This window comes from Vigna radiata, unplaced genomic scaffold, assembly GCF_000741045.1.
Source record: "Vigna radiata var. radiata cultivar VC1973A unplaced genomic scaffold, Vradiata_ver6 scaffold_633, whole genome shotgun sequence".
Classification (NCBI taxonomy): Eukaryota; Viridiplantae; Streptophyta; class Magnoliopsida; order Fabales; family Fabaceae; genus Vigna; species Vigna radiata.
This window is the reverse complement of record NW_014543391.1, coordinates 1-13,656: the sequence shown is the minus strand read 5'-3', so window position 1 is coordinate 13,656 and position 13,656 is coordinate 1. Positions and strand designations below refer to the sequence as shown.

The 13,656-nt window shown below is 28.6% G+C and overlaps 2 protein-coding genes and 1 long non-coding RNA gene across 6 annotated transcripts; all 3 read left to right on the top strand.

Annotated features, from left to right (window-relative positions):
* LOC106754305 lies at window positions 1-647 on the top strand. The gene is made up of 2 exons (XR_001375297.1): window positions 1-55; window positions 352-647. It is a non-coding gene; the product is annotated as an uncharacterized LOC106754305 (long non-coding RNA).
* Window positions 648-2,225: 1,578 nt separating this feature from the next.
* On the top strand, window positions 2,226-6,771 carry LOC106754302 (DNA repair protein RAD51 homolog 4). 4 transcript variants are annotated; one of them, XM_022777902.1, is made up of 10 exons: window positions 2,226-2,308; window positions 2,456-2,643; window positions 2,733-2,812; window positions 2,917-3,032; window positions 3,262-3,343; window positions 4,172-4,306; window positions 4,388-4,498; window positions 4,592-4,682; window positions 5,457-5,527; window positions 6,074-6,465. In XM_022777902.1, the coding sequence occupies exons 2-10, from the start codon at window positions 2,556-2,558 to the stop codon at window positions 6,272-6,274; spliced, it is 975 nt and encodes a 324-aa protein (XP_022633623.1). In that variant the 5' UTR covers window positions 2,226-2,308; window positions 2,456-2,555; the 3' UTR covers window positions 6,275-6,465. The 4 variants fall into 4 exon arrangements, with proteins under 4 accessions (XP_022633623.1, XP_022633624.1, XP_022633622.1 ...); XM_014636316.2 differs by lacking the exon at window positions 2,226-2,308 and adding an exon at window positions 6,472-6,771 and having other exon boundaries at window positions 2,356-2,643; window positions 6,074-6,223; XM_022777903.1 differs by lacking the exons at window positions 2,226-2,308; window positions 6,074-6,465 and adding an exon at window positions 6,472-6,771 and having other exon boundaries at window positions 2,350-2,643.
* A 5,620-nt stretch (window positions 6,772-12,391) lies between these two features.
* Window positions 12,392-13,417, top strand: LOC106754304 (licodione synthase-like; the record flags this gene model as incomplete). Its single annotated transcript, XM_014636317.2, has 1 exon — window positions 12,392-13,417. A coding segment is annotated over exon 1 (921 nt), but the record flags the coding sequence as incomplete, so codon positions are not given.
* Between the last annotated feature and the right edge of the window lie 239 nt (window positions 13,418-13,656).

The following is a 13,656-nucleotide window of genomic DNA, read 5'->3' as shown; positions in this document are numbered from 1 at the left end:
CCAAGATTGCTGACTCTGATGGCCTCGAGTGGTTCTCTATCATCACTACCCCCAAGTGAGTTTTCTCTTTTTCAACAAACAATTTCCAATGTTTTCTATTCATTGTTGTTTCATCCATTGAGGTCTGTTTCCATGTTTCAGAAGTATACTACTGATAACTGCTTTACTTGCCAATAATGAGTACAATTTGGATTTGTTTACTGAATTCTTTATATTTTATCTGCAAAATACATTGATTTTTTTATGGTTTGAAGTGTTACGTGTTTGTTCATATATCTCTTTGGCTGTGAATAGTTTTGAACCTATGATGCGTATTAACTGAAAAAATGGCTATGATTGTTGCTATGACAGTCCTGTATTTACTCACCTGGCTGGAAGTATTGGGGCATGGAAGGCTCTTTCACCATCGGTTCTGCAGGCAGCTTTCAATGTGGATGAAGAACTTGAGAAACTCTTTCGTTCAAAGAGGAATGCAGATGCCATTTTCTTCCCTCCTCCAAATTGAAGTGGCACAAAACTAGCATTATGTTATATTTATATGGTTGAACCTGTTTGAATTAGTTTTAGCTTTTGAATGGACTAGCATTATGTTATACATATTTTGTTCGATTTACCTTTATTGAATAACGTTTTACCTTTCTTTTTTACCTTTGCTGTTGAGTGTGCTTAGTATAAGATACATGTTTGGTGAATATTGTTAATAACTGAGCTTTAATATAGAGTGATACGAGGGAAAAGAGTTATTTTTTTTTTCAATGATAAGATTGTTTAGATATTATTAATAAATGTTAGTATTTGGGTATCAATGTAATTTAAAAAATATAAACTTTTTGTTATAGACTAAAACACATTTTAAATAACTATGAAATTTTATTTAATTTTGAATATTTATTATTATTATTATTGTTGTTGTTGTTGTTTCCTTAAAAAATATATTGTATCAGAATAATTAAAAATAGAAATAACATTAAAAAGAAAAATAAATAGTTTTTTTCATAAAATATTAGGGATAAATTAATTCTTTTTTTAAATAAATTACTTTAATAAAATAAAAAATTTACACATATCTTCTCTGATATTGCTTTAAATCACATAACTTTTTTTAGTTTTAAAATAGACATTTATCATTGTTATGTTTATAATAAAATAATAATCACTTTATATAAATTCTTAACTGCATGCACATTAGTTGTGTGTTTTTTTAGTAATTAAAGCTACTTATTTTTTAATTTTTAATTTAATCTTTTATTTTTATAAAAAATCATTTAACTTTTAATCAGTACATTATTTTAAATAAAATAATTGAAGGAAGTATTATTTTATTAAAAACATAAATAAATAAATACTATTCATAAAAAATAAGAGATAGTGAATATATATTTTAAAATAGAGAATATGTTAAAATGGTAAAATTATTTATTAAATATTTTTATATTGATAAAATAAGTGTATAAAATAGCAAATAAGAAAAAACTTGTGATTCTTAAAACAATTACCAAATACATTATGATATTTCTTTTTTCCAATAGATATTTTTCTCAGAAATAATTTCTCTTCCATCTTTAACAATTCAACTCAATAAAAATGGTTATAAATATTTATAATATATTAATCCGGACATTGGCATTAAAATTATTCACATAAATGAAGATAACATTTTTTATTATCTTGCTCGTTATAAAATATTATCTATCATCTTGCTTCAAACATTATGTCTACCACAATTAGATGAGTCCAATCATTTAACCTTTATATGTTAATCATATCATCAATGTCATATGAAAAAAAAGCTCCAATCTATCTTCCAATTGAACCTCTTTTTATATAATACTATAACTTTTTCATATTTATTTTTGGGTAATTGATAATATTTTTTTACAATATTTTAATATAATTTATGTTTTATTTTTTATTAGTTCAAAATTATTTTATAATTAATAATAATTATTATAGATATAATCATGAATCAATTAGAAAATGACATATAAATATTATTAAAATATTATGAAAAAATATTGTCAAATTATTATTATTTTTATTTTAATACACATTAAATCTGAAAGTAATCCAGTAGTTGAGGTCATTGAATAAGGTAGAAGTTTCTCTTTCATATTTTAGTTTCCATCACTTACAAACTTCCATAAAAGACCATATCAAATTTTCATTCATACACACAAATAATATATATATATATATATATATATATATATATGTATGTATGTATAATATTCTTAACAAAATAAAAGACATGTTAGAATCCATATCATTCTGAAACAAGACACTCCGACACCGATTGTTATTGTGCCAAGTAATTTAAAAACCGCTAAATCACTCTTTCGTTAACGCTGATCGACATGGTTAAATAATTAGGGTTTGATTGTATAAATTTTTCTACAATAGAAACCAAATTAGAACGCATATAAATAAAAGTACTTATTTGAGATTTTCTTGTTAGGGAAAGACAGTTTAATCTCTAAATTTTGGACATTGTACACGAGACACAGTGCGAGAGCTTTGGATAATACAGAAGAGAATAGTAGCATGGTGCAGAGAAAATGGCACCCTTGAAATCGCTGGAGAAAGAGTACCCTCTTATTGACTCCAATTTTCAAAGCTTCTGTGCCTCACACGCCATTTTCTCTGGTTTTCTCTCTTCCGCTATTTCTTTTTTTCGATTTCATTACTGCTTTTTTGTTTTCAAAACTTGCTTATGATTCCACTGTCTTTCTCAGTTCAAGATTTCCTTCTGCATGATATCGACGCATTAATTGCCTTGGCTGATAATCACTGTGCTTCACAGACACTCAAGCAAGTCAGGGTTACCTAATTTTTATTATTTTTAATTATTTTACTTTTATGTTCTGCTAATTCTGTTATTAGGTTAATCAATAATAATTTTGAGCATGTGTTATTCAGGGAATCGACCAGCTTCTGTCAATAATAGATGCTCGTCATCCACCGTTGCTAAATGGCTTGCAGCTCTTGGAAGACGTTCAGCGGAATAAACATGTTTTATCTACTGGATGTGAAGGGTACTTTCAGTTTGACGTATTGTGTTCATGTTATGTTAATGCCTGGTGCTGCATTTTTACATTGTTAATTTCATAACTGGGTTTGCACTCCATTTTCATGGTCACATTTTCTTTATAACTTTTATGGATTATAACGTTGAGTTCTTAATACATGTTGATTTGGTTTAGTAAGGCGTGACTATCTGTTAAAAGTAAGTAGCACTACTTAGTACTTGGTTATATAACTCAGGATTGACGCATTGCTCGGAGGTGGATTACGAGAAGGACAATTAACTGAACTTGTTGGGTCATCCGCATCAGGAAAGACACAGGTAATAACTCACTCCATAAAAAATCATAGCTTGAATAGGAGTATTAACAGGGTGGGGCAGGGATTGAAACTATTCCACTGCGCATCTCTGATGGGAATTCTCATATCTAACTCCATCATGGGATGTTTACCCATGGATTTTTGCTGCTATATAAGTACTTACAATGATTCCTAAGAAGTCACAAAAGAATATAAATGTCTAAATTTTTTCTGTTACAATGTGGCCTTATAATTAAATTTTCAAAGAATATTACAAATAGCAAGCTTTGTTCAATTTTGTCCTGCAATTTGAAGGGAATAATTTCTTTTGGCATTTATTATCATTGTAAATTCATTTGTCGGAAAAAGTCATTGCAAATGATAAAAAAATTACATTATTTTCTCATCTAAGAGAAAAAAATATAATATATAAATCTTAAATAAAAAATATATTTTGAGTTCTTTGTTTTTAAATATTTTGATCTCTACTCCTGCCCTGTTTATCAAACGGGGTACCTGTCATCCCCATTGCAGGACATCCCTGTGGAGTTCTTCAGAAAGGGGAATTTCGCCCATGCTTCATCCTTGGTGTATTATTAAAACTAAAATTATAGAAGTACAATGGTTTAATTTGGTCCTGTATACGATCTTTCTGCTGCCTTAGGTTCTCGGCAACACACACACCACACAGATATATATACATATATGGATATGCACATGATGCAATTGCTAATGTATCATCTCTTATTTGTTCGATATAATATAAATTTTTATCTCCTGTTCCTTTGTTTATTATGTTAAATTAAAATATAACTTACCTTTTTCTTTTATTCAATTATTTTTATTTTAGGCATGTCTACTGTCTGCTTCAACTGTTGCAAAACACAAGAGTTCAGTTATATACTTAGATACGGGCAACTCCTTTTCACCTCATCGTATTGCACGTTTTGTTGGCCAGTCTTCTGGTTATGATTCTGAGAATCAGGTTATTTTGATTAGAGACTTTTAACTCATTCATGAATTTACTGGCATGACCTTAACTGTTTTTAAATGATTTGTCTTTTAGGCTGATCATATGCTCAAAAAAGTATTGGACAGGATAATTTGCCACTCAGTGTTTCACATCTATCAGATGCTTGATGTGCTGCATCAACTGAAGATTAATTTAAGATCTGAGGTTCTCATTGACTGGAATGTTTGTAGCTGATTCAACTAACTATATTTTTTTATTTCTTTCTAAAAAATAAACAGCTACTTTATACTGGCCCAGATTGTGAAATCAAATCAGCACGTTCGATTGCTTATTGTTGATTCAATCTCTTCACTGATTACCCCCATCCTTGGGGGCAGTAGTCCTCAGGGTATAGTTCACTTTTTCACACAAAACTGTTTGCTATGTTTACCTTAGATGATGTCATTGCGTACCATTTTAGTTTAATGAGTTATGGAAGTTGCTGTATATTTCATTCTTCAGGAACTTCCTATTCTAATTCTATCCCTTTTTATCCAATTTACCTGATTTATTTGTACTTTCTTATAAACACAAGCTTTTAACTACCTGAGTTAAGAGAACGAGAGTGCTTGCTACTCTACATTTAAACAAGGATGTAGAGGAGTATGGTATGCGTCTTGTGTAAACATTAGTTTCCAACAATTAATTTTAAAGAGCTGCTTCTTGTTTTATTAATACTTTTCCAGCCATATTTCTCTAATTATCTGAGAACTATGTATCAAGTAAGTACTTCATTCTGATTTCAAAGTTTAACCACTAAGCCACTATTTTGTTCTTCTCAGAGACACAAAAAGCAAAAGATTTGATATCTCCCAGGAAAGAGTATATATTTTTTCGTAGAGGTTTATAAATTGATTGGACTCTTGAAATGAGGAGTCCGGTTATATGAATCTTAACCCATTCTGCAAATTGATTAGAGGTCAAGTCATTTTTCATGTCTTTCTACAATGTAGTTTTGTTCTTATCTTCTTTTATGTTGTTATTGCTACTTTCGCAACATGATTAAATATTAGTCAAGCTTTTCAATTCCTTTTGCTTCCTAGTTTATCAGAGTCTTACTTTCCACTATAAGAGGTTGGACAGAATATAGATACTAATTGTTACATGCAATGGGTGATTTCAGGACATGCTTTAATGATATCTGCTGGGTATTTACTGAAGAAGTTAGCTCATGAGCATAATATTGCTGTTTTGGTATGTTTTGGTTTCCTTTTTCTTATAAATGTAAGTAAAGCCTACTAATTGAAAGGGATTTTTAAATATATATATTTTTAAATATACACACACATTAAATTATCTTTTCGCTCTTCAAAATTCCATTTCAAGTTGTTAGCTCCCCAAAATTTTCAATCAAGCTCCATCACTACTTATAAGGTACAAAAATATGCTTTGAAAAAAAAAAAGGAAAAAAAATTATATATATATATATGTGTGTGTGTGTGTGTGTGTGTGTGTGTGTGTTTAAAAATATTTAGAGAGAATTTTTTGGAGCCCTGACCCCCTATGACCCTTAAAAAGATCCGTTACTGCTTAAAAGAACGAACAAGACTGCGGTAAAGAAATATGGGCTCAAATTTATGCAGCGAGAGACACAGAGCCTTTGAAAAGACCAGATAACGGTTGAGTCAACTGCTGATTTTATATTTAGAATATTTCAAACATAGTTTCTGTGATTTTCATGAATGAGGCAGGTAGCCAATATATCTTCAAATAACACTTCTAGTGGAACAAATTTTGAAGGTAACGAATCATGTGGTGCGTGGGGAAGATGGGATTTCCAAACCAGCTCTTGGAGAGAGTTGGAAGAGTGTCCCACATGTACGGCTTTTGTTTTCCCAAGATTGTGGAAGCAATGTGTGCAATATTTCAATGCTAAAACATCCATCTATGGTATGCCATTCAATCAGAAAATTTCTTTATAGTGTCGTATGTGATAGTTAATGTCATGTTAGTGTGCTATGTTATTTATGGGTATGTTACTTTTTATTCATTGGGATCGAATTCTACCCTGGCACCATTTTCCCGTGGGAGTTTGATTCTTCCACTTTTCTATCATCGATGGGGTAATCTATTATTATCATTATTTGGAGCTGAACCACTGGAAAATTAACCAGTCTGAATTTGTTGTTCTGTTTCAGGCTTCTGGTAGAGCTGCAAGTTCTACTATGTTTTTATGACTGTTAGCACGGTTAAATCAAAATTAGTTATGCTTCATTATAACTCTGATCCCACCGTGATATTTGAAGATAAACCACTGCAACCATTTAGATTAGAATCAATTAACATTTTATGTCTTGAAGGATTGATGTCTGTAGTCCTACTTTAGTTGTCATAGCAGTTGGTTTTAACATTTAACACTGTAGTTTGTAAACGTTGGTTTGAAAGCACAATATGCTCAAAAGTTAATTCATTACATGAAATTCAAGTATGTTTGCAATGATTTTAAGTTTAAAGCAAGAAGTCCAGTGTATATATAAGAGAGGCTAAAGGGAAGCTAGTAAGCAAGATATGCTCATGGAGTCAAACATTGCTTCATTGTAAATGGATATTAGAGTCTTATTGTTGAATTTCGCAACCACAAATGAGAAATGCGGGTGATGAGGCCAACATTGCTTTTGCTTTTTTCCAACAATGAAGATAAGTGCACAACCAATTCACATGGATAGTGGTTGTAACACTTAATAAGAATTGACCTCAACTTCTTCAATTTTATAATCAAATATATTTTCACTACTCTATTTCTTTATTTGATTAAATTAATAACAAATGCACCTTAAGACCGTACAAATGTGGAAAAAGTTTAAAAGGTCAATATCAGTGATCGGTGCATATAATTGACACCATTAAGTATTATTCATTTGATAAATGTTGTTTATTATCAATAAACCATAATTAAAAATTCGTTAATCATAAATTCATCTTGAAATCTGTAAATGCAGAACAAAAGTAAAAAGGTAAGTAATAAGGTAAGTAATTATATTTATTGTGAATTTAAGAATTTAGTGTGAGAATCAAATTGATCATTGACTTAAATGTCAGATTATTTTTGACAAATACATCCAAACAGTTTAAAACGTGAATAAAGGAGAATTTTAACTAAGTGTGTACAACATAAACTAAACCAACTCAAAAAATAGTATGAAGAAATGTTTAGTGAAAATCATGGACCCTATATCCCAAAAAACAAATAACTTTATTATTAATTGTTAAGATTAATTTTCTTTTCTTTTTATGAATCTTACATGAACGTACTATTATGTTATTATTGTTTTACTTGGTATTATTTTGTTAATAAATATTACTTTATACAGATCCTAATTTATGAGTTCATTTTGGTATTAGAGTAATTTATTGCATATTTTTCTTTTTTTTATGGTCAATAAATGTTAGTTACCAGTATATTAGTTTATCTTCTTTATATAATTTTTTTTCTTTTTCACTTTTTATTTATATTTATCTAAACATACCATTTCAGTATTATGTTGAGAGTATAGCAAAGATCGAATAAAAGCATTGAGGTGAGACATTGAAAGAATAAATGTAAGTATCAGCAGGATGAAAGGAAAATCAAGTTACAGATTCTTGAGAAAGGACATCAAAGTAAAGGTCCAACAGATAACACTCAACAAGAAAGACAGTCGTGAAATGAGTTCATTGACAAAATCTAAAAAAATGTTGAATGGAAAGGAAAATTAGCCTAAAATAACTATTACATGGATTAAGTAGGCTCATAAAACGTAAACAATTTTTAAGTGATTATTATAACTTATGCAATTTTTATTTATTTTATTATTTTATCGTATGACCATCAAGTTAGTCTAAAACTGGACCGTTTACACAGTAAAAATTATTCATTAAATTATTAAAAGATCAAGCGGTTGGATTTTATAAACCGAACTATCGTTCTTAAACAAAAAGTGATTAATTTACACCAAAATATGATTATTATTAGATATATCGTGATTAGGTGAATGATAATGTGAACCATTTTCTAAAATCTATAAATAGATATATATTTAAGGTAATAAAGTAGGTGATTGTATTTATTATATATTTATTATTGAATGTGACAAATCTTTACTGACTCTAACATCGAAGTACTTTCTGCATATATATATCCTTCTAATTTAATCAGACGAAATAAAGGATGAATGGTTGTGGAGACAAACATTTAGACATTTATAACTTAGTGAATTTATAATCTCAACCCTATAACCAAAAAAATTGTAATTTAATTTTCATAAAAAAGAATATATATATATATATATATATATATATATATATATATATATATATGGGGTTTGCTAACTTGCGTATGCCTGTTTTTCAGTTGCTACATTTTAGCAATGTGTACCGGGTTTCAGTAAACAAAAATATCCTTATATATCATGAATTCTAAGTTTTAAGGTTAAGGGTATTTTGATAATTTTCATTCTCAAAATTAAAAAAATTAAAAAAGAAACCCACAAACCCTTACCCACCTCTCTCGTTCCTCTGAACCCTTTCTCTTTCAAACCCTTACTCACCTCCTTCATTCCTCTCAACCCTTTCTCCTTCATCTTTCTCACTCAAACATTTTCTATGTCATCTCTGCACTAGTCCAAAATAAAAAAAATACTCATTATTAAACGATTTACTTTTATAAAGAGTTGAGTCATTGACATATTTACCTTCCAAAAAAGTTTATTCAAAATCTTTTTAATTTCATTATCTTTACTATATATATTAGAGCCGACAGACACAATTTGCACCAAGACTTATGAGCATCCTTCCTTACTACTACGTAACATTGTTCCGTGGGCATTGATAGAAATTCATTAACTTGTTTTCTTTTACTAAATAGAAAACAAATCCATTAGTCATGAATCACTGACCGAATACTTACCGCCAAATACTTAAAAAATTATACAGATCGAAATGTATTGAAATACAAACAGAACCAAATACATCAAAACGAAACAAAATAATATACAATAATTAGAAAACGGAAACCGACACAAAAAAAAAATAGAAAATAAAACTTAAAAATAGTTGCAAATAATAACAATTCTAACTTATTAAGAAAAATGAAATAAATGATTCAGATAATTTATTATTGTTAAAATTAAATCTTAAGTTTAAGAATCCACATCAAATCTCTCTTCAATACTAAATTGTTAAGTTTAATTTGCATAAGTTTTACAAACTGACTTGTGTATTAATTAATATTAAGAAAAAAATCATTCGAAGTATAGGTTTTTTGTTTAAATAACGAGGGCTCATAAGCTCTAAGGATAAAATTTTTAAAGAAATATTAGCTATCATTAATCAATCTTTATAATTACTTTCATTGGAGATTATTTTAGTTATTCGAATTGATGGTCTTATCTAAAAAATAAATTAATAATAAAAACCGACCTTTATAATTTATTTCAATAAAGATTATTTTAGTTGTTATAATTAACAGTCTTATCTTAAACTAAAAAATANATATATATATATATATATATATATATATATATATATATATATATATATATATATATATATCAATTATTCAAATATAAAACAAGAGTATCAAAGTATAGTTCATCACAAACACATTATACAGAAACCAAATCCTCAATAAACACATAGAATTAGATACTTTCACTCAAATATATATTCATTTATCAATCCTATTTGAATAATTTTTCTACTTGGGTTGTTATTAGGGTTAGCATTAGTATACCTAGCATTAATTATTATATTACTATTTTTTATCTTAATTAATAAAGTAATTACGTTAACCAGAATTTTATGGCTCCTTTTTATGTTTGATTGATTAAAGGTCGTCTAATTGGTAGTTAGATGTCATGCCTCACTTTTCATCATTTTAGTTTATTTCTTTGCCTTAGTTAAATGGTCATCATTTACAACCTATTCTCAAATTAAATCTCGTACAATTTGCTTGCTCATTATGATAGAGATTTCAAGAACCACATGATTGCAATTGTTCTTATCGTAAAGGAGTGTGAATTTCGTTACGTGGAAGGAATGACTGGTATTCATGAGAAGTTCAACTTCAAATTTTCGTGTTGTGAATGAAGATATATATAAAAGAAAGTTTCACACATAAAAGAATAATTCAATGCTCAAATTAGTAAAAATTAAAAAATATATATATAAAATATAACGAAGTATATAAATATAAATATTGAATAAGAGAATTAAGTCATATGAATCAATTTGCATTTATAAATTAATAAACCTTTACTTGAATATGCATTTCAATCTAAATTATTACAATTTTATAGAAATATTATAATGTTAAATGTATATCCTCTCAAACTGGGTAGGTACAACGATTATTGGTAAGCATTTTACAAAAATGTCAAAGATATTCATTTCATTTTTTTTAATTTTACTTAAAATTAATTTTTTTTCAAACTTTAAAATTAAATTGATATAATTCTTCAAATCTAATTAAATTAAATAGTTTGAACATTTCAAACAACATTTCATATTACCCTTTAAAATGTTTATATCATGTCAGTTTAAAATGTTGTTTAATATATAAATAATAATAATATTATTGAGTTAAAATAATTATGTTTATTTGTTTTTAAAGTTTATAAATTAAAATATAATAAATTTTATTTTGATGACTTAAAAAATATTTAACTCTATAAAAAAAAGTATTTTTTTTTCACTATTTTTCTTAAATGATATGTTGGTATGATTGTAAACCTTGCATCGACTACCTTGTATTCCTCTCACAGGGCACCATTCTCCAGTGCCGTTAATTCTAAGGCTCGCAGCTACAAGAATCCACTTTTTCAACATTTCACTTTCATCAATTTATATATCAGTCTCATCCACACCAACTAAAACTTAAATGTGCACTTTATTAATTTTCAAATATACAAGGGATGAAGATTTTTTTTTTTCTTTTTATAAACCTCAAAAGAAATACTTAATTTTGAGATATTATTTTAAATATTTTTGATAACCATTGTTTATACATTCATCGTCAGATGGGTAACATAATTAATTATGCAAATATACATGTTTTATTATGTCTTCTTGACGAGCATAAAATATATGTTTTTAACATAAAAGCATATATATTTTTTATTACAATCATGAAATAATGTTTTCTATTTGTTTAAATGTTTGTTTACCCTATTTTCCGAAATTAATGGTTTGCTTATATTTAAAAAAGACATAATGTTTTATAAATTAACTGAAATCTTAATTTCATTTTTTAAGAAAAGAATATAATATGGTTAAGCACAAAGTCTTCCAAATTATTAAGTAAAACTACTTTTTAGAACTAGTTTTGTATGGCTTGAAATGAGTATAAAGTTCAAAGCTAAAGTTTGACAACATTCATTAGTACGAGATTATTCTTCAATACTTTTAATGCTCTTTTTTAACAATATAAAAACAAAACAAAACACTTTACAATATGCGTTAGGACTTACGCCACGATGATCAAATTCAATTGTGGGACAATCGAAAAATATACTTAGGTTGTAATACTGCATTTTTTATATATTAAAAAGGAGAGTTTGTAATGTTTGTATAATGCAATCTTCTACCTAATACTTCCACATTGCTTGAAAGTTGAATTTAAAAATAATTTAATATATTTTTTATGTTTCAAAATTCAAAATAGAAAATATGCGACAATCAACCTAACGACAATTCAAGTCTTAGTATATTTAAAAAGTATAAATACTGTATCAGATAATTTTATATTAATATATATTTTTTTGTAAATATGATCTATATAGAAAAAAGTTTGCTGCATGTCTGCATGTCCAGTTTTCTCTCTAGGGTTGTGTAGTGTTAAAAGGAAAAGTTGTCATAAAGTAAATTTATTTATTTCTAAATGAAAGTGAATATATTTATTAAATTTTTATACATGTATTAAAATATACTTTATAATATAAATCAAAAAGATGTACTTTTTGGTGTTAACTTTAACATTACAATTAATTTAGGAATTTATTGCAGGTATCAGATAGCTTAAGTTGACAAATTTCACAGCAGTTGATCTTTTAAATGACTGGTACAGATATATGATTTTTTTTACCTAATTTACAATGAACACAAACCACTGTGCATGAGTATAAAAGCCATTGATAGTAACTTGAAAAACATCTTCAATTCATAAATCTTAGTTAAACAAAAACCAAGATGATTCCTGAGACCCTCTTGTTAGTTGTGAGTATCTTCCTCTGTGCTTGCTTTTTCAAAGGCTTGTTTGAGAGAAGGAAAAAGCCCAAAGCCCACTTGAAGCTCCCTCCAAGCCCACCAGCCCTACCGGTGATCGGTCACCTCCATCTGCTTAAACCCCTCATCCACCATGCATTCCAAGAACTTTCTCTCCGATATGGGCCTCTTATATACCTTCGAATAGGTTCTGAGAAGTTCATAGTTGCAAACACCCCTACCCTCGCAAAGGAATTTCTCAAGACCAATGAGCTCACATACTCTTCTCGCAAAATGAACACGGCCATTGACATGGTTACCTACCACAACGCTACGTTCGCGTTTGCCCCTTACGACACTTACTGGAAGTTCATGAAAAAGCTCAGCATCACTGAGCTCTTGGGAAACAAAACCCTTCAGCAGTTCCTACCGATTCGGACAAGGCTCGTTCACGAATTCGTCCAAACTCTTTTCCAGAAATCGAAGGCCAAAGAAAGCGTGAACCTCTCCGAGTCACTCATGAGGCTTTCCAACAACGTGATATCGCAGATGATGCTCAGCATCACGAGCTCCGGAACAGACAGCCAGGCGGAGCAGGCACTTGCGTTGGTTCGTGAAGTGACGCAGATTTTCGGGGAGTTTAACGTTTCGGATTTCATAGGTTTCTGCAGGAACTTGGATTTGCAAGGTTTCAGGAAGAGGGCATTGGATATACATAAGAGGTACGATTCTCTGCTAGAGAAGATCATCTCTGATCGTGAAGAACTGCGAAGGGAATCTAAGGTTGAACGTTGTGAAGATGGAGAAGAGAAAGTGAAGGATTTTCTCGATATTTTGCTGGATATTCTTGAACAGAAAGACTTGGAGGTTGAGTTAACTCGGAACCATGTCAAATCATTGATCTTGGTACGTATTGGTTATTCGTACATATACTGTTTGAGTATAAGGTTTAAAATATTAAATAATGATTAGCATATGATAACTTTGATCCTTGAAATGTAAATCTATTTTGTTTTATATGGTCTGAAACTAAATAAATAAATAATATATGTTAATATATTAATATTATGTATCAAAATTATGATTAAAATGTTTATATATATATATATATATATATATATATATATATATATATATATATATAG

Excerpts from the sequence above, each read along its gene's own strand:
- LOC106754302 (XM_022777902.1), top strand. The coding sequence starts at position 2,556 with ATGGCACCCTTGAAATCGCTGGAGAAAGAGTACCCTCTTATTGACTCC. Across the intron at positions 2,813-2,916 it reads CTTCACAGACACTCAAGCAA|GGAATCGACCAGCTTCTGTC; the intron begins GTCAGGGTTACC and ends TGTGTTATTCAG. Across the intron at positions 5,528-6,073 it reads AGCATAATATTGCTGTTTTG|GTAACGAATCATGTGGTGCG; the intron begins GTATGTTTTGGT and ends CAAATTTTGAAG.